This window comes from Plasmodium falciparum (genome assembly GCF_000002765.6).
Source record: "Plasmodium falciparum 3D7 genome assembly, chromosome: 3".
Lineage (NCBI taxonomy): Eukaryota > Apicomplexa > Aconoidasida > Haemosporida > Plasmodiidae > Plasmodium > Plasmodium falciparum.
In genome coordinates this window covers 131,019-158,349 of record NC_000521.4, presented here as the reverse complement: position 1 = coordinate 158,349, position 27,331 = coordinate 131,019, and the positions used below count along the sequence as shown (strand labels likewise).

Here is a 27,331-nt window from a genome sequence, read left to right as displayed (position 1 = left end):
TTAATCTAAGATGTTTATTATTTAAAAAAATTAAAATTTTTTATTATCTTTTTAATTTATTATGGTAAAGTTAAAAATCTACTTTTTATTTTCTTTTTAACTATTGGTTTAAAATTCTTGTGCGATATAAGTATTTTTTTTTTTAATTTTATTATAATTATTTTTTTTCTTGATATATATATATATATATATATATATATATATATAAAATGATATTTTTTTCACTTAAGAAAAAAACTTAAACCAGAAATAAAAAATTATGTATACATTATTCTTTATTATACTATTAAGAAAATATATTTTTATATTTTTTTATAAGAAATATTAATTTATTTTTAAATAAAAGGAAGTAAAATTAATATTCTTTCTTTCATATAAATAGCAATATAACTTTTTTAAAATATCATAACAAAAGAAGAATATGTAAGTTTAAATATTATTACATTACCTTAATATATTATTATATATATATATATATATATACGTGCTTTTACACTTAAAATAAATATATATAATAATATACATATATTAATATATATATATATATAATACCTTTATATTTTATTTATTTATTTTTTATTATATTTAAAGTTAAATTTTATTCTACGTATTATAATTGCTCTTATTTTTATTTCTTAAATAATGTTCTTATATAATATGAAATATTATTTTATCATATCATAATATTATAATATAAATTATATTTTAAATTTTGCCCAAGAATATAAAATAATAAGATAAAAATAATACATATATTAAAAATAATGTGAAGAGGAATAAAAAAAAATATAATTTTATTTATAAAAAGAATATATATGAAAAGTATTATTATTATATTAAATATAATTATATATATATATATATATTATATATATATATAATATGTTTTATAATTATTTTTATATTTTTATATTATTATTATTTTATTATTTTTTTTTTTTTAATATTTTCTTGTTTAAATTGCCTTTTTATTTTTTCTATAGTAACTTTATTAATATAATATATAAATATATTATGACGATCCATATAAATGATTTATTTTATAATATTTTCATTTTTAAAGTATAAATGAGTAATAATAAAAAAAAAATAAAATAATAAGGAATAAATGAAAAAAAAAAAAAAAAAAAAAAAAAGAAAAAGAAAAATATAATGTTTTAATTTTTATATTCCTTTGGTTTTATATACATATTTATAAAATACTTAAGTTAATAAATTATTAAAGTTATATATTAAAATAAAAGTATTTATACATTTATATATGTGTATATATTTATATATATATATATATATATACATTTATATATTATATTATATATATATTTTTGAATAGTTATTAAGTAATATTAAAATATATGTAAATAAAAATAGAAAAGCATACATATAATATGTGTATAATATATGATATAAAAATATAAGGTTTAAATATTATTATTAAGAATATGAAATAAGAAAAATATAAATATGTGTATAATTTTTAATTATATATATATATATATATATATATAAATACATAAAAGAACCAAAAAAAGAAGAGTATATATATATATATATATATATATATATATATATATATAAATATATTTTTTATTTTTTTGACAATTTTGTATTGAAACTTCTAATAAAGTAAATATTTCATACATATTATATGAATAAGGATAAATATTAACAGAAAAAAATATTGAAAAAAAAAAAATTATAAGAAATAATTTTCACTCAAATTGTGTATATGAAAGATATGAACAATAAGAAACCATTCTTATTAATTATAAAGTATTATATATATTGAACTTATATATATATATATATATATATTCATTTATGTGTGTATTATATATATATATATATATATATTTTTTCATATCAAAATAAAAAGAACAAGAAATTACCAAAGTGAAAAAAATTAAAAAATATAAAAAGAATAATAATAATAATAACACTTACATATATATATATATATATATATATATAGTCAATTTGATAAGGGGATTATAAAGTTATATAAATATATACTATAATCATACTTAATATATACATATATTTATTATATATATATATATATTTTTTTTTTGTTTTATTTTTAATATATATATATATATTTATTTATTTATTTATTTATTTATTTATTTATTTATTTTTTTATTTATTTATGTATATATAGCCAAATCGTGGCTTAATATAGTTATATTTTTTTATTATAAAAATGGAAAATGAATCGTTCAATCCCCTCTCTTTGTTAGATAAAAACCAAGCGTTTGATGCTGAAAAATTGAAATTGTTAGACAATGTGGTGGAAGCTTTATTAGATACTAAAGATAAGAATAGAAGAGATTTTGCACAGAATTTGTTAAATCAATTTAAGATGTTAGATACATCATGGAGATCTGTATCAATAATATTAGAACATAGTGAGAATGTGAATACAAAATTTTATGGTTTACAAATATTAGAAGAATGTATAAATAATCGTTGGAATATATTACCTTCAGAAGAAAAAGAAGGTATGAAGAATTTTATAGCTTGCTATACTATTACTTTATCAACTGAAGGTACAACGGTTGGTGTAGATAGACATTTATTGAACAAATTAGATGAGACATTAATTCAGATTGTAAAACAAGAATGGCCTGATTCATGGTCTAGTTTTATTCCTGATATAGTAAATTCAGCAAAATTAAATCAAAATGTATGTGAGAATAATATGAAATTATTAAATATGTTAAGTGAAGAAGTATTTGAATTTGGTAATGAGACGTTAGTTAAAAAGAAGAAAGAGAAATTGAGAAATGAATATGCTAGTCAATTTCAAGAAGTTTATAATTTATGTTTATATATATTAGAAGCAAATGTCTATAATAAAAGAAGTACGAATACATCTTTGATTAAACAGACATTACATTGTTTATCTAATTTTTTTAAATGGATTCCTTTAACATATATATTTGATAAATATAAATTTAATGATAATAATATTCAAATAATAGATTTATTGTTTGATCATTTTTGGGATGATATATCTTATAAAATAGAATGTGTTAAGTGTATACAAGAAATAGTAATGTTAAAAATTGATGAAAAAAATATCCTCTATTTTGATAATGTGTTTATAAATTTATGGACAAAATTAGTTAGTAAAATAAAATTATTACCAAATGCAAATGAAATGAAAAACATCCCACCCGAATTAAAAATATTTTGGGAACAATATTTTTTACAATTAAGTATATGTATAACTAGCTTTTTAAAAAATTATCGAGAAAAAATTGTTGAAAAAAATAATAATACTAATGATGTAAATATTGTATTCAAATTTTTAAATATGTTAGCTAATAGTAATATGGAAGAAGTATTTTTAATTATAATTGATTATTATAATATTTTTACAGAACAATTAATTAGAGAATTAATAACTCGTTTAGAACAAGAACATAATTTTAAAAATAAAAATGATATGAATTCTTCATCTCTTGATATGAAAAATACATTAACGACAAATATGAATTTAGATTCATCATCTTTAACAAATAGAAAATCATATAGTTTTGTAACAATGAATAATGATATAAATCTTTTAAACAACAACAATAATAATAATAATAGTAATAATATGAATAGTAGTAATATGAATTCAAATATGGTTATTAATATTAATGAATATTCTTCTATTTTAGATAAAATTGATTTAAATCCATCAGATATTAAGAAAATGTGCCCACGTATAAAATTATATGAATTTATATTAAACGATATTAGAAAGACTGTTATTGAAAAAATGGCTAAACCACAAGAAATTTATATTTCTTATGATAATGAGACTGGTGAAGTTGTTCGAGATTTTGAACCAGATACTACTGAAATTTCTTTATATAATACTATGAAAACAACATTGGTTTATTTAACTTATTTAGGTTCAGAAAAAACCATGGAATTAATTGTTGAATTATTAAATAAAGAATCAGAGAAATCGTTAAAAAATACGAATAAAAATGAAGTATGGAATAGTACCAAAACGAATAGAATTAGTTATGCCGTTGGTTCTATTTCTATGTGTATGACTTTAAAAAAAGAACAAGACTTTTTAATGTACATTCTCAGAATATATTTACATATGATTGAAGTTAAAAATGGCGAAGAAAATAGAGCCATTCTAGCTTCATGTGTTATGTACATTGTTAGTCAATATCATAGATTTTTAAAACTTCATTGGAGATTTCTTAAAACGGTTATGAAAAAATTATTTGAATTTGCTGAGAATGAAAAGGTACAAGATATGGCAGCTGAAACGATTTTAAAAATATGTAAACAATGTAAAAATGTTATAGCTAAAAATAATCATAATAATGATAATAATGAATCTTTTTTTAGTACATTTATTAAATTCCATAATAATATTATGCATAAGCTACCAGAAAAATTGAATCTTTTATTATATGAAGCTATAGCTCATGTTATTTCATGTTTCCCTTATGAAGAAAAACAAGAAAGCATAAAAGTGTTAATGAGCAAATTAATGAATTTATGGAATTCATTAATATATGCAAATAATAATGGTGCTATAAAAGATATGAATAATACAAATTCTTTAAATAATAATAATATAAATAATAACAATAATATTAATATTAATAATGATGATATGAAAAATTTAGAACATTTATGTACTTATGAAAATTCCAAATTGATTATTACATTTGTTAGAGTAAATTGTAGATTAGCATATGCATTATCCTATTTTTATTATGAACAACTAGCTTTAGTTTTTCTAGACTTTTTAAAAATTTATCAACTTTATAGTAAATTCATTAATTTAGAAGTAGAAGCAAATGGTACAAAAAGAATTAAGCATGCACAATTTAGAAATTTGTTTTTAATGAAAAGAGAATTCTTACATCTAATCGAAACTACCATAGAGAGAAGTTGTTATAATATACAAGATTTAGAAAAGGAATTGTTAAAAAGAGAGCAAAAAAAATTAAAAAATGAAATTGATGAATCCATGGAAATCCATTTACCAACAATCGAAGAAGCAAAACAAATAAATTTTCAAATGACTAGTAATATATTAAATGTATTATTAGAAACTATATTAGTTGATTATAGAGATAGTAATCCACATATAAAAGATGCAGAAGTATTTTCATTATTATCAACAGTCTTTAAAAAAATCGAAAATGTAACATGTCCTATCTTACCTACAGTACTAAATTATGTATTATTACCAACAATAGATATGATTAAAAATGATTTCTCATCTTATCCAGAACATCGTGAAAAATTTTATAATTTCTTAGATGCATGTGTAAGACATTGTTTTGATTATTTATTTACATTAGATTCAGAAATATTTAATACATTTATTCAATCTTTATTATGGGCTATAAAACATGAACATCCATCGGTAGCTGATCATGGTTTAAGAATAACACAGCAATTTCTTCATAATATTATAATAAAGAAAAAAGAATATCTAGAAGAATTTTGTAAGGCTTTTTATTACATTATATTAAATGAAATACTAAAAACACTAACAGATTCTTTTCACAAATCTGGTTTTCATTATCAAACCATAATTTTAATGAATTTATTACGATTGTTAGAATTTGAAGTAGTAAATATACCTGAAGTAGAAATAACAAAACCACATATAATAAAACATGTACAAAACTTTTTAACTCAATCTTTTGAAAATTTAAACCAAAAACAAATAGAGACATTCTCCGTCGATATGTTTAATTTTTGTGTGGAGTCTCCATCAGCCTTTCGATCTTTCGTTCGAGATTTGTTAATATCACTAAAGGTATATATGAATATATAAATATATATATATATATAATATGTATATATTTGCATGTCTTTATATTGCTCGTATATAATATATTCTTATTTGTTTCTTAGGAATTCGCAACAAATCAAGATGAACTTTATGAAGCCGACAGACAAGAAGCATTACAGAGAGCAAAAATGGCAGAAGATAATAAACTTATAAAGGTAATAATGTGAATAAATCATACATATATATGTATATATATATATATATATATATATATATATATATGTTTATTTTATTTTATTATTTTATTTTATTTTATTTTTTTCTATTGTAGTTAAGAGGATTAATGAAGGAAGATGTCCCAAGCTTTTCAGCTATAGATGTTGATGACGAATGTATAAACGTTGAATAATAATAAGAATAAATCATATTTTATTTCCTTTTTATTTTTTTCATTAATATTTTTATTTTACAAATTTAAAATAAATAAACATTATTTTATTTTTTTATTTTAGTCTATATATTTAATATATATATTTATATATATATATATTTTATATACATGAAATAACATTGAATATATTAATTTTTAAACATTTTGGTTATTATATTTTACCTATATAATTATAATTTTTTTTTTTTTTTTTTTTTTTTTTTTTTAATTATATATTTTTACTTGCTTCCCAAATAAATATCAAGAAAAAATAAAGAAGAAAAAAAAAATTAGTTGCAAATATATATATATATATATATATAAACACTTTGGTAGATTTGTTGTATATGTGTATAATAATATGAAAAAAAAAGAATAGGCTTATTTATTATTTTACCTAATTTTAATAATATTTATATATAAGTTCATCCACATATATATATATATATATATATATTATAAACATTTTAATACATATTATACTAGCCTATTTTTATTTATATTGACATTTTTCTTTCTCTGTTTTTTTTTTTCTTTTTTTTCATAATATAAAATGTAACATTTTTAAATTTAGAAAAAATAAAGACAGATATATATTTATTTAATTTGAATGATCAATTTAATGATATTCTACTTAAAGATGAATAGCACATATGTATATATATATATATATATATATTTAGGACACGTGTCATTTATTACGTTATGTTTTGATTTGAGACTTAATTTTAAAATTGCGCAGATTACTACATATATATATATATATATATATTTTTACAAAATGTTTCATTTAATTTATGTATGGAAAATGGAATATATATTGTTGAATTATTTTTAAGTGAAAAAAAAAAAAAAAATGTAATAATAAATATTTTTGAACTTATTATAAAAGGAATAGAAACAAAATATATAAAGGTACCATACTTATTTATAAATATACAATATTTTAATTATTTCTAATAATATATATATATTATTTTTTGGTAATTATAATATAATATTTATATTCTTTTAAGAAATCATTTAAAATTTTATATGACAGCTTTTGAAAAATTTATTAAAAATATATATATATAATATATATTATTATATAAATAAAAAGGTAATTTTTATAATTATATACTAATATATTTTTTATGCATATATTATGCATGTAGTTTTAAATCACATTAATCAATATTATTATTAAAATATTGAGTATTATTATATAAATATAATATTATATATATATTTTATATATATATAATAAATTATTATATTTTTTCCCCTTTTAACATTTTTATTTTTTATTATTTTTTTTTAACTTTTATTTTTTTATATATTTTTTATTTTCTACAATTCTTTCATATAACCTATATAATATATAATTATAAATATTTTTGTTTACATAATATGTTTTCTTATTTTAATATATAATATGTATAATATATATAATTATATATATATATATATTATAAATTTGATTTGTTTTAATTTTTTCTTTTTCATAATTTTTAAAAATAATATATATTATTTTAAATTTAATATTTTTTCCTTAATATATATATATATATATATATATAAATATAATTTACTCACAATTTGGGATTTCTTCTAAAAACATATATTTATGTGATTTATATGTTTCACAAGATTTTCAAAAAATAGAAATTATTATATCCTTATTTTGAACTTTTTATGAATATATTATATAATATTTAAAGAAAAAATATTTATAAAAATTATGTTATAAATATAATAATATGTTTATGTATATGATATAGTTATAAGGTTTTTTTTTTTTTTTTTTATTTTATTTATTTATTTTATTTTTTTTTTTTCCAATTTTTTATATATATATTATACTTTTTTAATTCTTTTTTGTCATAATATATATATATATAATTCCAGAGATTCCTTTTTGATTATATAAGAAAATATGTAGCTTTCCTTTTCTTACAACCTTTTGTGTATAATCTATGAAATAAAATCCATAAAACTATGAACGAAAAAAATTATATTCAAAGAATATAAATTGATAGTTTAAGAGTGAACTATATAAATAAATATGTACATACATTTTATATATATATATATATGAAATAATTGTTAAAACAATTGAATAATAGAAAGATTATTTTTATGACATATAATAAAATGATGTTGTATTTCATAATAACTTTATAATATTTATTATGTGAACAGTTAGATCGTTAATATATTTCAATGAATGTGAAAGGGAAATTGAAGCGATTGCATTATAACATTATTAAAGTGGAGAATTTATAAGTAATTTTATTTTATTATTATAATTTTTTTTTTTTTTTTTTTCTCTCTCTCCTTTTTTTTGAATTATTAAATTAACATCTATATAGAACATAAATATATCTACTTACCTTTATTAAGTGATTTGTTTGATTTGTGTTATATTATAATATTTAAAATATAAATAATTCAAATAATATATATTTTGGGATAATAATTAATCACATATATATCATATATATATAAACATTTATGTGTGTATGTATATTATTGGTATATTAAAAATTTAAAAGAAAAAGTTCAGGATATGAAAAATATATTTTTTTTCAGAATATAAAACAAAATAGTTTTAGTCCAAAAAAAAAAAAAAAAAAAAAATAAGGTATTCTACATATATATATATATATATATATATATATATTTTAATTTATATATGTCACAATTATATGTTGTAATAAATATAAAATAAAGGACGTGAATATTTTAATATTTTTACGAATATCATATAAATAAATGAATAAACAAGTTATGTCAAAACAACAATCGTTTCAAAAAGGAGGAAAGGATGGGAATAGGATGACAACTCTAAATTATAATATGTCTATAAGAAATAGAGATAAGAATTATATGAGTCATGTTAATGCGGGTAAACATAGTATGAATAAAGTATCAAATAATAATAGTAATAGTAATATAAGTAATAATAATTATTCTTTAGGGTTATATATTGATAATCCACAGAAAGCATTTTTATTTGATGAAAATGATTTAAAAGAATTATTTTCTTATTATAAAGGAGCACATGATATAAGGATATTAGCTGATAAAGCAGCAGCTCAAATAACATTTAATGATAAAAATATGATACAACAAGTAAAGAAAGATATAAATGGATTAACTATTAATGATATTGGTACTATAAGATGTATAATATTAAATGAGGGGAAAGTAATTGAACAATTTTTACCTTTCTCAGCAAATGATCCAAATGTTACATCAGAAAATGATAATACTGTTTCAAATAATGAGAGTACTGTAAATATGTTAAAGAAATTATCAAGTTTGATAAATACAAACAATAATAATAATAATAATAATAATATAAATAGTATTAATATAAATAATATTAATAATGTAAATAGTAATAATGGTAACAAGAAATGGGATATGAATAATAGAATTAATAATATAAATAATAATAATATAAATAATAATAATAATATTAGTAATAATAATAATTTTAACCAATTAACAAATAATAATAAAAATGAACAAAATGATAATTCTTTTGCCAATAAAAAGCTGAGCAGAATTGAACTTATTGATATTTTTGGATTTCCTAATGAATTTGATGTAATGAATAAAATACTAGGTAAAAATAATTCAAATATAAATTATATTAACGAACAAACAAATAATATGGTAAATATCGAATTAAAAGGAAAACCAATTAATGAAGCTCCAGTAGTTGAAAGAATGCATTTGTCTATAACATCTGATAATTTGAATGCATATAAAAAAGCCATCGATTTGATTATGAAATTATTAAATTCGCTTTTTCAAGAATTTGTAGATTTTTGTCTTGAAAATAATTTTGTTTTACCAGAAAATTTGTCTTTTAAAAGACATGAATATATGTATAATTCAGATGGTTCTACGAAATATTTAGGTTTTAAGGAAAATAATTATGGGGAAAAAGAAATCTACAAAAATGATTTTTCTTATAATAAGAAAAATAAAAACATGCCAAAAAGTGATAACGATAAAAGGAATAACAACAATAATAATAGTTCATTTAATATGAATATAAATGGTGCATATGGTAATAACCAAAATGTAAAAAATGGTAGATTCTAATCAAATATAAACAATAAAAGAAGAAATGAAAAGGAAAATTTTGTACATATACATCAAGGATATATGTAAATATAAGTATATATTATTTAATTATTTATTTATTTATTATTTATTTATATATTATTTATTTATTTTTTTTTTTTTTTTCAGTAAATTATTTTTATATTTTCTTTTTCTTTTTTGAAATCAATTTTTATCTATTAACATGATTTTATACTATTAACTTTTTAATAATATTTATCTTCTAATTGTAATATGAAATATATATGAAGTTTGATAAATATTCTTGTGCTAAAACGAACTGTCAATATATCATTATATAAACATAAAAATATACATATATATATATATATATATATATATATATATATATGTATATATTTTTCACTGTTGTGTCTTATAGGATAATTTTAAAAAATATGTTGTTAATTTTGAAGTTATGAAATTATTTATTAAGGTGGGTATAATAATGTTCTTTTTCATATTTTATAATATAAACATTTGATTTCCCAAAATATGTATTAAAAATATATAAGTATATATTATTGATTATTTTATTGTTCTTATTAATATGAAAGTATAAAAAATGCAAAAAGGAATTTTTTTTATTTATGATTGATATGTGAGGGGAAAAAAAAAAAAAAAATATATTATATATATATATATATATATAATATATATATGAATAATATATTATTCCCACATAATATTTTTGATAACAATTTGAAATTTTTTTTTTTTTTTTTTTTTAATTTAAAAATTTTTATATATATTTTTCTTCTTTTTTTTTATTTTTTTCTTGTGAATAGTATTTAACAAATTTTTTAAAGCAGAAATGATGTTTAAGAAAAATTATATAACTACATGAAATTCCAATATTTTTACAAAAAAAAAAAATAAAAGAATATATAAAATAGATATGTATATATTTGTTTTATATTTAATATTTAACTCTCTTGTATTTTCAAGTGAACTATAATAAATAAATAATGAAGGATCCATTAGAATATTTAAATAAAATAAACTTTAATACGAATAAGTTTCCTCAATATACACATGTATTTAAGAAAATAAGTTGAATATTATATAGATGTATGTATTATATATGCCTTATATATTTAAATTTTTTTTATTTTTTTTTTATTTTTTTTTATATATATATATGTCCATTTAGTTAATTGAAAACTGTCCGTCGGAATATGAAAATGAAAAGGTTATAAGAATTTGTCGATGTTGGCAATCAGCTAAATTTCCCTATTGTGATGATACACATAAGGTTATCAATATAGAAAGAAAATAATATAATATAATGTAAAATTAAAATATCTTATAAGTGTAAACATATACATATATATATTATATACATTCTATTAATTTTTATTTTAGATATTTGTTGAAAACGGTGACAATGTTGGACCATATGTTGCCAAGTTAGTCAGCTACAAATTGTCAGATGAAGAAAAATTGAAGAAACAAAAATACAATGAAAAGTATATAAAACTAAATAATAAAATGTCTTATATAAAATCGGAAAATTTTAATTTTAAATGGTTTCCTACACCTATTATAAATTATAAATTTAAAAAATATGTTTTGTTATCTTTTTTTGTTCTAACGTCATCAGTATTATATACGAAGAAGGAAAAATTATATAACTTCAATACTGAAAGTTAAGAAAAAATGTAAGAATATATATGTATATTTGATCTATTATTGTTTTGATAATTAGATATAAGTAGTTTGTTTTGTACAAATTTATACAATGTGATATATTATATATATATATATATGTATATATGAATATTTCTTTTTTTTTTTTTTTTTTTTTGTTATTGTGTATTAATTATATCATATCTTATATATAATGATATATTAACAATTTTGTATTTTTAGAAATTTATTTTATTTTTTTTTTTTATAAAAATTAAAAAAAAACAGGTTAATATAGCCAAAATAAATTGAAAAATTTTAAAATCCTAATCACTAATTTTAAAAATATATAATTAAAAAAAAAAAAAAAAAGTTTAAAAATAATATAGACATTAATGAAGGTGTACATATATTTGACAGAATAATAAAAAATTGATAAATACAAATATAAAAAAAAAATATATATGTATATATATATATATATATTTAATAAGACAATAATTATATTGAATTATGATGGGACATGAAAACAAATAAATGTAACATATAAATTAATTTATAAATATTTTATAATTAATCACCAAAATTTAATAATATTGTATATATTCAGACATAAAAAAAAAAAAATAAAAAAATAAATAAAAAATAATAATTATAATTATAATTCTTCTTATTACTATTATAACTTATTGCATTAACCATATAGTATTTATAGGTTTGTAAAAAATACTTAAATTTTTTATCAATATTCATTGAATTTTTTAATATACTCACTGTTTCGATTTTGTATCAATTTTGTTCGTAAACCATGTTCTATAATTTTCCCGTCTTTTAAAACATAAATATAATCACACTTATTTACTGTGGTTATTTTATGAGAGAGATTTACGATAGTACAATTTGGTAAATAATTTTTTAAACTTGAAAATATTTTTAATTCATTTGCTGCATCTAATGCACTAAAGGCATCATCTAATATAAGTATTTTTGGTTTTTTTATAATAGCTCTAGCTAATGAAATTTTTTGTTTTTGTCCACCTGATAAAATTTTATCATTAATATTATGAAAAAATTTATCTGGATAAGAATTGATAACATCATATAAGCATACAATTTTTGAAACTTTAATTATTTCTTTATATAATTTTTTTATGAAATGAACTTTATATTTATTATAGTTTGGACTTTTTTTTTGTTCTTCCAATAATTTAGTGTCTATAAGACTTCCACACATTAAGCATTTTTTTTTAAAATTTTTAAATGTATATAATGATTGGTCTACAGTATTGTTATTAGTTGTATTGTGTATATTGTATATGGATGGCTTATTTTCTTTTATTTTGTATTTAATTTTAGGTTTTTTGTTTTTCTCTTTAATTTTTTCATATTGTTCATAATTTCTACAACTGCTAATAGTATTACTACTACTACTACTACTATAATTATCACTATTAATATTTTTATTAATATTGTTATTATTATAATCATTTGTTGTAATATCATTATCGTGAGAGAAAAGGTGTACACAATTATTTATATTATTTTTATTCAACTTGAAATTATAATTTAAATAATAAAAATTTTTGTTTCCTTTTGTAATACAATTATATGAATAAAGCATATTATAAATTATACTGTCACTAAAAATATAACTTTGTTCTTCTACTAATGATATTTTTTTGGTTAATATATATTTAGATATATTTTCTATATTCTCATCATCTAATAATATATTCCCATAAGTTTTATTATATAACCTAGCAGCTAATTTGGCAAGATAATTTTTTCCTGAGTCATTATAACATAATATTCCATATGTATATTTATTGGAAAAATTTAAATTAATATTTGATAAAATTTTATTTTTTGGATATTTGGCAAAATAAAAATCTACATTTTCAAAAATTAAAGTACTTCCTTTTTGATTATCTTTTATATTATCTAATATTAAATTTTCATTTATACTTTTATAATTTGCATCAATAAATTTTAAAATTTCTAATTCTTTTATAGCGTTTTCTACAATATAAGGTAAGATATTGTATAAATTCCTTTTTTTTTTTGTTCTGCTTTTTGTTTTATTTAAAATAACTGATTCATTATTCAATTCTAAATTGTCTGTTGGGTTATTATATTGATCATTTTTATTTGGCGTAGTGGACATAATTTGTGGATATAAATGCTGATTCGATTGATAATTGCTTGAGATAACATTTGAATTATCACATATGGTGTCATTTGAATTATCACATATGGTATTATTTGAATTATCACATATGGTATCATTTGAATTATCACGTATGGTGTCATTTGAATTATCACATATGGTATCACTTATAGCATCACTTAAGACATCGTTTATATTTATTTCATCATCCATTGATTCATACATTTTCTCGTATGTACTTGAACCATGTTGGCCCCTTTCAACATTCTGATTATTCTTTAACATTTTATTTTTTTTTTCAATAAAATTTATGAAATTTTTTTTTTTCTGCTTCTTGTAATAAAACTTGGAATAATTATAAAATAGGAAGGTAAGCAAAATAATATATATTGTTTTATTTGTTATATTACTCATTTTTAAGATGCTCTTTTTGTCTTTTATTGATAAATTTTTAAATGAACTAATGTTATCAAAAAGGAATAGAAAATTATCTGATACTGAATTATTCCTTTCTTTATATAATTTTAGGATAAGTAATATAATATTTTTTTTATAATTTGTCTTTAAAAAACGTATAAATTTTCGATCTAATTTATATTTGATAATAAGTGCATGATCATTTTTAATAAATTGGTATACTTCTTGCATATTGATTTCTTGTATCTTTTTTTTTAATTTATTTTGAAAATTTTCTGATTTACTAAAAGAATGTTGATCTAATTGATTTTTCATTTCAACGTTATTATTTGGTGTATTATAATAAAATGAATTATCTTGTTTTTTTTTCTTTAAAGTACAATCCTTTGTTTTATTGTCGTACATTTGTTTATTACTTATAAAATTGTGGTAATCATTTATTTTATTTGTTTCTTCCTTTTTTTCATACATATCAATATTATTTATATCATCAATTGATCCATTTTTGAAAAGGCTTTCATCACACTGATTAAAATTCTTTTCATTAAAAAATAATTTAATTAAATTGTTATAGTTCCTTTCAAATAATTTTAGATAATTCGGTTTAATTATATTAAAAACATAATCAGAATTGTTTTGTATGGTTTGAAATTTTTTCAAAAGAGAATGATTAAATATAAAATTTTTCATATCATTTATATTAAAAAGAATAGAAAAGAAATTATATTTATTAGATACCAATTTAATATTATCATTATTATTATTATTGTTATTGTTGCGCATATTGTCCTTTTCTATTAATTTTATGACCTCTTCTGCATTACCTATAAGTTCTTGAACCCTTGAATATTGTTGCTCTATAATACACGATTGAGCAATTATATTTTGCATATATATGACAGACGAAATGATCGTTCTTGTGTCAGTATTCAAATTATACATTAACGTTTTTTTACTTAAAATTAAGGTTAATATAAATGTCATCATATCTATTAGACGAATAAAAAACTTCTCTATAATATATAATAACCCTAATTTCATCCTAGACATATAAATAGTATCTAATGAATTATTATATTTCTTTATTTCTTTATTATGTGTGTTAAAAGTACTTATAAGTGAAAAATTATAAATTGATTCTTCTACAATATTGTTTGACTGAGCAACTACATTACTTTCTTCTTTGGCTAGCTTACGAAATATATTAGAAAAAAAAATGGATATATTTGAAATAATAAAAACAATAAATAAAGAAACAATAAATAAATGCACGTTAATTTTATATAAAAAATAAAATGACAAAGCCATTTTTATCATATTTCGAAATAATACAATGATGTTCGTTGTAAAAATATCAATTAATTCAGATGAATCGATATTAAGTCTACTTATTAATTCTCCTTTTCCTTTTTTCTTAAAATAGTTAATATTTTTATGTAACAATACATTGAAAAGATATTTTTGTAATTTATTAGTGCTTACATATGCACACACATTAAAAATATATGAACGAAAGGAAGAAAATAATAAACTTATAACAGATATCAATACATACATATGGAAAGGGTTCGTACTATAAAATTTGAGATATTCTATTAAATTTTTTACAACTGACAAATTTGTTTTGTGTATTTTAAGAAATGTAAATTTTTTTCTTTCCATTACAAAAGATACCGTTTTGGATAGAAAAATTGGAATGTATGAATCGACAATTGCTGACAAGGTTGTTAATAAAAATCCAGTTACAAATATTAATTTGCTTTCTTTTACAATTTTAAATAATTTAGATATATCGCTAAGTAGGCTATTTTTGGTTTTTCCATCTTCTGATATTTTGTTATAAATGCTGAACAACATATTGGCATTATTCGCTTTGATATACTCTTTATTACTATTACTATTATTATTATTATTATTATTATTATTCATGAAAAGAATATGCGTGTGTATTTTATTATTATATTTTTTATTATGATTTATAGAATAATATGATATTTGTACTACATCATTTTTGTTTTTTTCCTTAAAATTGTTATATGTTTTGATAAATGGTAACGTATTAGAATGCTTCCTTTTTTTATACAAATATTTATTCATAATAAGAGAGTTCATATTATTATTACATCTTTGATTATTTATGGGGAAATTACATTCCCCCCTTCTTTTCTCTTTTATATTATATGCATTTTTTGAAACACAATATATATAAACGATTAAGTTATAACATAAGAATAAGGAAAAAAATAAATATTTCATATTTTTTTCTTTCTTCCTTTTGTAGAAATAAATGTTTTGCTAATCATTTTTTATTCATAGTATATATTTTGTTATAAATTTTTTTTTTTTTTTTTTTTTTTTTTTTACTAAATTAAATAATATTGATAATAATCTTATTTAATAATTATGCTTTATTTTATATCTTTCAATATATTTTTTTTTCATTAATTCCATTGTGTAATAAGTATGGCTTAAATATTTTAATCTTACACAAAAAAAAAAAAAAAAAAAAAAAAAAAAAAAAGATGTACATATATTTTTATTATATATATATATATTATATCTTATACACATTAAAGAATTACAATTTAATTTTTTTTTTTTTTTTTTTATTGTAGTAAATACTATTATATATTTATGCATTATATTAATTAAAACTAATATATAAATTTTCATTATTCCAAAAAAAAAAAATAAGTGAAAAAAATATTTTCTTTTCAATTAATTTTATATTCTTTTGTTCTTAAATTTAATTATCAAAAAAAATAATTCTACATAAAAATATGAATTTATATTGAAAAATTATAATAAAATTTAAAAAAATATTTTTATCAAAAAAAACAAATAAATTATTTTACGAACAAACAAATCAAATTTCCTAAAAATTAAAAAACAAATATTAAAAAAAAACAAATCCAAAAAAAAAAAAATGAAAAAAGAAGAAAAAAAGAAAAGGTAAAGAAAGAAACAAACAAATCATATACTTAATTAAAGTTATACACATGTAATATAAACAAACAAATTCTAAATCATAATATATAATTATGTATAAAGATAAAGAAAAAAAAAAGAAAATAAATGCAAAACAAGTTAGAAAATATTAGAATTGCTATTATGTACAAAATTATATATATATATTTTTTATATTTTTATATTAGTGAAATCGTGATATCATTAATTCATCGTCAGGAGTATCAGAATCCTTTTCATCGTCGCTATCAGCAGAATCCGCTTCATTCATTTTTTCAGTATCAATATATGTACTAGTTTGTTTTTTTATTTCCGTGGTCTTATTAGTGTTTTTATCACCAGTGGTAGTAAATAATTGTGTTTCTTCGACCTCTTCAATTACAGGACAATAATCACATCTCTCATTTAAAAATTGTTCATTTTTTCCGCAATCATCAAAAAAAGCAAAATCATCTACATATGTTGACATTTTGTTTTTGAAAGCATTTTCCATATCATATCTTCTTAAATTACTCATGATATCTTCGTTAGTTTCGTGCACATAATTCATAATTTTATCTTTTGGAGAAAGTCTAGCTGCAATAACTTCACCTAAATAACCATATTTTTTCATACTTAAATAAGCCTCACGTTCATATTTTATTAAAAGATCACTAGTAATTTCTTTAAGTTTAATTATGGCATAGTTTATAAAATATTTATTGAATACACCATAATATCTATCCAAGAAACGGAAATTACTTGTAATATAAAAATTAATATTTTCAAAATATGCATACATTTGAGAAATTGCAAAAAAACAAAAGGCATACATGAATCCATTTACGAGTTCCATGAAAAAATTTCTATTAAAACTATGAACTGACGGTTTGCGTTCGTAGGTTTGTTCTTGAACATGTTGAGTTTGTTCTTTTATTGCAGGACCAAATCCTCCAGGAAAAGATTTGTAGGCATCAAGGTATAAATTTGTGAAAAAATAAAAAAATAAATATTTGGATGCTTCAGCAGCAAGTCCGTGAGTGAAGAAAAAACTTTCAGGGGATTTATAACCACTAGCATTACTTTTACCATTAGCAGTAGAACTTGGGGAACCAAAAGCGCTAATCAAATGTTGTCCAGTTGTAAAAGCATGTGTCCAACTAATTCTCATTACTAGAAAATATGTAGTTATGGGTAAAAATTTTCTTCCAAGAAACTGACCTACCTTTTTAGCAGAGTAGAAATTGGCACTTGCCACAGCCTGATATTCACATAAAAGACTTAAATTTTTATAATTTAACATATCATACATTTTGGATGCTAGCATGAAATAGTTTGAGAAAACGAAGGTTTTTCCATATTTTAATTGTGTTATAGGTTTCTTCGCATATGGTGGCAATAAACTGTTAGTCACACTATCCATTATACTTCCGTTATATACATATGCAAAAGTAAGAAAAGCGGAAGTACTTGTTGCTACTTGGATATTTTCACTTAATCCATATGCTTTATCAAGATTATCTACATTGTTGCTCAACATTGTTGAAAATAACATTTGAAATGCTGCAAACATCGTTTTTGCATAATATCTTGATGCCATGGAATTATGTATTTCGATTTCTCTTTCTTCTTTGTTTAATTTGGAATAATTATTAGCAACATTCATGAAAAAAACGTTATTCACACTCTACAAAAGTATATATATATATTTATATATATATGTATGTTTATATATATGTGCATGTTGTAGGTATATTTTTTCATGTATACGTATAAAAAAATATATAAATATATAATATATATTTATATAAATACATATATACATATATATAAATACATATACATACAGACATACACATATCTATGTATATATATTTGTGATAATTATCTTACAATTTTATCATCTCTTCTTTGGGTCCTATAGGTTTCTTCTATTCTTCTAAATAATAAATAAACGGTTTGTAAAAAGGAAGTATCCGTAAATATGTCGGTGTTAAAATTATAGATGGAATACAATTCATCGACAACTTCTTTTAATATTTCTTTGTTTACTTTAAATCCATATATAATACCATATTTATAAAAATTGACAGAATTTCCTGTAATACTATGCAATGTATGGTACACTCTGTCTTTTACTTTTTTATATACTGGTGTAGCTGTCATATATTTTCTCATATTAAATATATCCGCAAAAAATAACACATCGTCAAAATTGTTTTTATACAAATCGATTGAATCTCGCATTAACATTAATTTGTTATTTATATTATAAATGTTATGATATTTATATAAATTTTTAACATGTCTCTGTTCAAAATACATATCATATGCGCATTCAATTAATGATTTCAAAACTTTGTTCCACTGATTCATTTTAGGTGGTTCAAATTTTTGTGATAAAACTTTATCATGCAAATCTTTTCTGATATATGGATTTTGATAATTTGAAAAATAGAAACCTGCTGGCGAACTGTTCATCCATTCTTTAAATTTATGTTCGAGAACTAACGATAATGGATATGATCGAGGTAATCCAAGAGGTGGTTCATTTAATTGATGGAAAAAATCTAATTGTAAAAATGAATTCACATGTACTAAAAAGGTGAGAGATTTTTTCATTTTTTCTAAAGTGCCACTTTTCATTAATTTCTCCAATTCTGTGAATATTATAGAACATATAAATATGTGTATGTGTGTATATATTTGTGACAATATATATATATATATATGTAAAATCACAACAAATAAATAAATAATTATATATACATTCACAATTAATATATGTATATATTTTTATCTTTTACCATCTACTAAATTATTTGGTATATGTTTTCTAACATATAATGTATAATATTTTTTTATAGGAGATGGGTACCAATAGTTTGTTACTACCGTTTTGTTGAATGTGTCTTCATCTTTTATATTTAAATACATTGCTTCAGCAACATTTTTCTTTGCAATTTCTATGAGGGAAAAGGGAATGAAAGTAAATCCAATTATATGTAATATTTAATATATATATATATATATATATATGTATTACCTTTAAAACTTGTAAGTCTAAATAAAAATAGGAATGTGTACCAATTAATATCATGTGATAAGTAATTGCTGTAATCTTGATATATATCTAGCGTTTTGATTAGTGATGATACTTTTTGTATTTTGAGACCTTTAGTTAAATATACGTAAAATTTTTGCAACATTGAAGGAACTTCATCGAATTTCACTAGAATCAATAGAAAAAAAAAAAAAAAATAATAATAATAATTATGGTAAATATTAAAAATATGAAATGTAGTATATAACTATATTTATATAGTTATGTGTTTTATTTTTTTTTTATTGCTTATATTACTATTAGCATATAAAAAGGCTCCTTTACACAAATCACATTTTGTTATATTATTAAGTAAATTACTATCTTTTGATATTTGCCTTGCTTGGTCTGAATGGCATTTTTCAATACCTATTAAAAAGAGAAAAATATATATATTTTATATAATTTCATAAAATAAAAATTATATATATATATATATATATAAATTAAAAAAAGAATTAATTATATATTAAATAAATATTTAATTATTTAATTAATAATATTTCTATTTACATTGTATTAAGCTTTCAAAAAGTTTGGAAAACTCTTTTTCTTCCGTAAAAGACATTTCGACAGCTAAAAAAAAAATAAATGATGAAATTTATATGGTGCTTTCATTAAATATATATATATATATATATACTTACCGTTGTAATATCCTGGTAAATAAAGTGATGTCACGTATGCTCTTGTATCATAATCTGTTAAAACAATATATATTAATAAGATATATTTATATTAAAATATATTATATTAAAACAAATTTTAGCCATTATAAAATATGATATTGTAGATATATATTTCTATATTTTATTACTTAAAAGTCCAGTTAAATTTAATAAATGAACATATAATGTCTTTTTTACTCCATATGAACTATAACGTTTCATGAAATAATAATAATTTAAATATAAATTAAATGCACTTATTTGACGGTTAGGTTCTTCTTGTTCAGGAAATGTGTTTTCTTCGTTGGCTTCTTTTTTAAATTGATTCGTATGATAAATAATACATTCTTTAGGATCATTACACATAAATGAAAAGAAATAATCTTTTATATATTTATGTTCCATCATACCATGTAAGTCAAAATCAGTATCTTGTGTAGTTTTAATTATTTCTAGTTGGTATTTATTAAAATAATGTAATAAATATTCCAATATATTACATTCCATAGATGTATTTGATCTGTCAACTTTTAAATATGTTTTTCTACGTTTTTTTTCGGAATAGTATACAGATTCATGGTCACACATCATATCAAGAACTTTAAATCTATCAGACATGGAGAACTCTAAAATTTTTTGCCAACTAAAAAATTTAATACTTTTTGCTTCAAAATAGTTTTTGTAATTTTTTAGTGCTAATTTTAATACGGTAAAATGACCCAAGGCTGTAAAAATTAAATTGGAAAATAATATATATATATATATATATATATAAACATTAATATAATATATTTATATGTGGCACGTATTTCTATTTGTACCTATTAAATGAGGACCTAGATGATTAATCAAACCTAATCCATATTGATTTGTTATATCATCTAAATTTTCCATAAATTTTACATTTGAGTTGGTTGTAAAAAAGAAATCGTTTGAATTCATTACATCTATTTTATTATCGCCTAATATAAGTGTTTCTCCTTTATTTTCTATATCTTCATTTTCTTTAATTGTTCTAACATGTGTTAACAATTTTCTAAAGAATGTCCCATGGTCGCCTATTGGACTGCTTTCCTCTTGAGCTTCTTTGTTTGTAAATACATTATTTAATTCTTCGAGTGCAGATTTCAAGTCATTATTTTGTTTGTACGAGTTTAATGGTATAAGCATTAATTTTATGGTTTTCAATGTTCTTACTATAAAAATTTTTTTCTTAATTTTATCTGATATATCAGAATTGTAAATTTCTATTGATTGTTCTTTTATAAGATGTTCGTATTTCACAATATCGTGAAACGTTGATTGGACGGTGGGTATGATGTACGTTTCATCATCCGCATCTGTAATATTTTTTTTATTAAATTTTGATATATCTATCAATTGTTCAGTTCCTTGTTTAAGGAGAGGATATTTTAATTTATCTTTTTCTAAAGACTCTAAAATTAATTTTTCTAATATTGTTAAATTCTTATGTAGTTCATCATTTCCAATCATGGATTTTAATTGTTCAATATTGTCATTATCATTTACATTTTGATTAATATTTTCATGTTGGTTGACATTTTGACTAATGGTATCATTTTCATTTTGATTTTCATTTATTGAACATATTACCTTTTCATTTAAGTATAAAAAGATAATTAAAATAAAGATTGGAGTTTTAAAAAATGAAACCATTTTTTTTTTTTTTTTTTTTTTTTTTTTTTTTTTTATTGCATGTACACTTTGATATATTGCACAAATATATAAGTAATTATTATTATGTTATTATTAAAAAAAAGTACAGAATTGAATAGTACATAAATATAACAAAATCAAAAACCATGTACAAAAAGGAGTACACAAATATATGTTTAAACATATATATATATATCAAAAAGAATTTTTTTAATGTTGTACTTTTTTTTTTTTTTCTTTTAGTACAAAATCATATTTGTCCACATTTTGTTTTAAAGTGTACATTATGTAATATAAAAGGAAATAAAACTATTCGAGAATATATGAATATACGAATTATATTTTGAACATATTGTAAAGTATATTTTTATTTTTATTTTAAATCACCCTCTTATGTTTATGCATATTTTTGCATAACATGTTATTTGTTATATGATTATATATATATTTACTTAGGTAAATAAAAAGAAGTGAGATAAAAATACATATTCAATATAAATATGAATGGTGTTTTTTGGTTTTTTTTTTTTTGTTTTTGTTTTTAATATCGGTGCAATGGAAAGAAAAGAAGATAATTATTAGAAAATAAATTATGGAAATTTTCATTTATTGAATTTAGAGTATTATAATATGTAAGAATTCAAAGTAAAGTTAAAGGGAGAAAAAAATACAAAATGAATTATTTTAATATTTACGTAGCGTTTTAATTATATATGTTAGTTACGTAAAACGTTTCTTTCTTTCCATTTCTTCCTTTATGTATTGTTAAAATATATTATTATAAGTTATGTAATATTTCCTAATACGTTATTGAATAAATTTATATTAATAAAAATATAATATTATATATATGTATTTATGTGAGCTATTTTTTTTATTGGTTATTCAATTATTAAATAAATGTATACGTAATTAGAACAAAAAAAAAAAAAATAAATAAGAGAAAAAAAAGAAAAAAATAAATAATAATAAATAAATATAATAAATAAAACGGTTTAAAATTATTAATGAGTGCATTATAAAATCTATATAATATTTAAAATAAATTAGTTATGAATACATTTCTAATTATTTAGAATTCTTAATTTTCAAAAATATATAAAAATCCATAATACTTAAATATTATATTAAATTATATTGCGATACGTATATATTTTTTTTCGACATTAAAAAAAAAAAAATAATTAATGGATATTTTAATTTTTAATTTATTATTTTAATAAATATGTTTATAAATATTTTTATATATTTTTTTTCATTAAAAAAAAAAAAATAATAATAATAAAATAAATCAATAAATAAATATTTGAAATAATTAATTTCATTACGGATATCAATATTATTAAATATCATCTTTTTTCTTCTTTTTTTTTTTTTTTTATTTTTTTCTTTCTATATATTTTAATAAGAATTTTTTTTTTTTTTTTTTAATGCACAAAATTTGTTTATTTAATAAAAAATTATGCACTTAATTCTTGTTGACTTATTTTTTATGTTAATTTTTATTAATTGTTTTTCTTTTTTTTTTTTATTTTTTATTTGATATTTTATCGTTGTTTGTTTTTTTGTTATATTTAATATATTGTATTGCACAAGGATTCTTTTAATTTTTCTAATGTTTGTAAAATAAAATTATATATAAATATTTTGATATATTGTCTTTTCGTTTTTTTTTCTTTTTTACAGTTTATTCTCTATATATATAAATATATATTTTTTCATAGGAATCTTTGTTGATTCTATTTCTTTTCTTTTTATTTATTCAAAAAGAATTATAATTAATGCACTTTTATTTTATTATTGCACTTTGATTAATATATAAATTTTTCTAATTTGAAATTATTTTATTTTTTTATATTTTATTGGATAGATAATTCATTTGGTTTTTAATATATTTTATTTATTTATTTATTAAAAAAAAAAAAAAAAAAATATTATTTTTAACATAATATTTTTTTATTATTCATTTATATATTTATTTTTTGTATAAATATATAATTATTTTATATTTTTTCAGAAGTAATTTATTAAAAAATTTTATATGTTTGTTCCTATAATTCATTATAATTATATTATATTTTTTTGTTTTCATTATTTTTTTTTTTTTTTAAATATATATCATGTTTCTTTTTAATCATCTTCTTTAATTAAAATTCAATTTTTATATGATCATTACTTAGATTGCATTATTTTTTCCTTATTTAATAATAAGGTGGGTATATATATCAGGTGATAATATTATATTATTATTTTTTTTTTGAAGAAAATAATGCTGAATTTATTTAAATAATAATTTTAAATATGTCTTTAATCAATAAGTTATAAAAATATCATTGTTATAATTTTTATAATTTTTTCTGGTTTATTTTTTATTTATACATATTTTATTTTCTTTTATCTTTATAAAATTTGAACGTATTGTTAAATAATTTTTTGTTTTCTTTTAAGGTACCATTAAAGGTATAATATATCAATCATTTTGTTACTTTTTGGTGGTTATTTGTGTGTTTGAACTGTTCTAAAATATTGTTATTTTGCAGTGTTGGAATAAATATGTTTCTATTTTATTATTTATTATAGATTTTTTTTTTTTTTTTTCTTTTGGTGTTCTAATGAAGCATGTATTGCATTCAAATAATTAAGAATTTCATGTTAGGATTTATTATTTAAATATATATATATATATATAATAATTATATGAATTATAATCACAAAACATTTTAGGTGTCATGTATATTTAATATATATTTGGAATATATACATGGCGTATATATTATGGAGTGAAATATTCAAATGGGTGATACAGCTGTCTTAAATATATTTTTGTTGTTCTAAATTATACTCTTATATTTATATTTAACGCACGTCTTATTATATATAATACAATTATATTTCTTCCATAATAGGGATAATATTTCTTTTTTCTTTCCCTTTCTTTTATTTCACATATATCACCGTAACATATTCCATACGATAAGATATAATTTTTTTTTTCTATATAATTATTCTGTCTTTATAAAAAAAAAAGAAAAAAACAAACACCATTTGTATATAAAATAAATTATATAATTAAATTTAACTATAATATAACAAATATAATGTATTTGTAATATATATTATTAATATATCAATATATGAAATCTCGTAAATATTATTATAAATATAATTAAAAAATAATTCATTTCATTTTCTTTATTTAGAATAAACAATTATAATTATATCTATATATATATATAATTTTCATTCAGATGGAGAAAATGTAGAACTAAAATTACTCGAATAAATATCTTATATCTCTACATATGAAATATTTCTATATGGAATATATAAAACCTGCAGAATAATATATATATATATATATATATATAGATAGATTTACAATATATAATTAATAATATATTTTAAATGTAACATATATAAAGGGTTTTTTTTTTTTTGTTATTTTCATTATTATCAAGGTTCCATAAGTATATGTTAAATATTAAAATTATTTATAATATATCCTTATTTTCTTTATTGCGTTTGATTAAAACATATTATATTTTTTTTTTGACATAATATATTATATATTTGAATAAAATTTTAAAATTGATGTAATAACCGTATTTCTATGTTTGACGAATTTATTAATATTTTTCTTTTTACCTTATATAATTTCATATACATTATATGTATTTATATCATTTTATAAAATCTATAATAATATAGATATGAGAAAACTTAAAATAAAATTTGCGCATAAGAAAATATTATTATATTTTTGTATAAAAAATACATGCTGTCATATAAAACATATTATAATACAAGAATCTCTATATTTTTAAACTATATTGTTATTTAATTTTTAAAATTATATGACTATTTTTTTTTCTATATCATTTCTTTTGTTTTTAGTTTTCATTACGTTTATAATATATATAATAGAATGGTTATTAACTATTTATGATATAAATATGAAGAATAAATATATATTGCTATAATATGATTATTTTTATAAATGTAAGAATATTGATCTATAATTAAAATAGCAATAATGGATTTATTATAGGTTTTGAAATTTTTATTTACATATATTTCATATTATATATATGTATATATTGTATGATTAATAAACATTTCCATAATAAATATTCAAAAAGATAAAAGAAAAAGGTAATATTTTAGTACACTCAAAAAAAAAAAAAAAACATACATAAGAAAAAAAATGATATAAAACGTAATGTTCCTTATATAATGTATACTATTTTTAATCAAAATATTTTATGAAAAAAAAATATTTATCAATATTTTATTTGAATTATAAATAATAAATAGTTGTTCTATACTATCGTTGATTGTAAAAAAATATTATAAATGGCTATATTAAGTAAACGTAAATATATTTTATTTGTAAAATGTT

General features: G+C 18.3%; 5 protein-coding genes and 1 non-coding gene across 6 annotated transcripts; 4 read left to right on the top strand and 2 right to left on the bottom strand.

Moving 5' to 3' along the window:
* Positions 1-2,203: 2,203 nt before the first annotated feature.
* PF3D7_0302900 (exportin-1, putative) lies at positions 2,204-6,182 on the top strand (the record flags this gene model as incomplete). Its single annotated transcript, XM_001351068.1, has 3 exons — positions 2,204-5,797; positions 5,896-5,988; positions 6,105-6,182. 3 exons carry the CDS (start codon positions 2,204-2,206, stop codon positions 6,180-6,182), a joined length of 3,765 nt encoding a protein of 1,254 aa, XP_001351104.1.
* Positions 6,183-9,044: 2,862 nt separating this feature from the next.
* PF3D7_0302800 (RNA-binding protein, putative) lies at positions 9,045-10,304 on the top strand (the record flags this gene model as incomplete). Its single annotated transcript, XM_001351067.1, has 1 exon — positions 9,045-10,304. The coding sequence occupies one exon, from the start codon at positions 9,045-9,047 to the stop codon at positions 10,302-10,304; it is 1,260 nt and encodes a 419-aa protein (XP_001351103.1).
* A 989-nt stretch (positions 10,305-11,293) lies between these two features.
* Positions 11,294-11,978, top strand: PF3D7_0302700 (CDGSH iron-sulfur domain-containing protein, putative; the record flags this gene model as incomplete). Its single annotated transcript, XM_001351066.1, has 3 exons — positions 11,294-11,362; positions 11,479-11,580; positions 11,691-11,978. 3 exons carry the CDS (start codon positions 11,294-11,296, stop codon positions 11,976-11,978), a joined length of 459 nt encoding a protein of 152 aa, XP_001351102.1.
* Positions 11,979-12,696: 718 nt separating this feature from the next.
* PF3D7_0302600 (ABC transporter B family member 4, putative) lies at positions 12,697-16,794 on the bottom strand (the record flags this gene model as incomplete). The annotated part of the gene is made up of 1 exon (XM_001351065.1): positions 12,697-16,794. One exon carries the CDS (start codon positions 16,792-16,794, stop codon positions 12,697-12,699), a length of 4,098 nt encoding a protein of 1,365 aa, XP_001351101.1.
* Positions 16,795-17,689: 895 nt separating this feature from the next.
* PF3D7_0302500 (cytoadherence linked asexual protein 3.1) lies at positions 17,690-22,932 on the bottom strand (the record flags this gene model as incomplete). The annotated part of the gene is made up of 9 exons (XM_001351064.1): positions 17,690-19,171; positions 19,378-20,144; positions 20,292-20,450; positions 20,531-20,716; positions 20,846-20,956; positions 21,101-21,163; positions 21,235-21,288; positions 21,405-21,980; positions 22,077-22,932. 9 exons carry the CDS (start codon positions 22,930-22,932, stop codon positions 17,690-17,692), a joined length of 4,254 nt encoding a protein of 1,417 aa, XP_001351100.1.
* A 1,915-nt stretch (positions 22,933-24,847) lies between these two features.
* On the top strand, positions 24,848-26,018 carry PF3D7_0302400. Its single transcript, XR_002966602.1, has one exon. It is a non-coding gene; the product is annotated as an uncharacterized ncRNA (non-coding RNA).
* Positions 26,019-27,331: the final 1,313 nt, after the last annotated feature.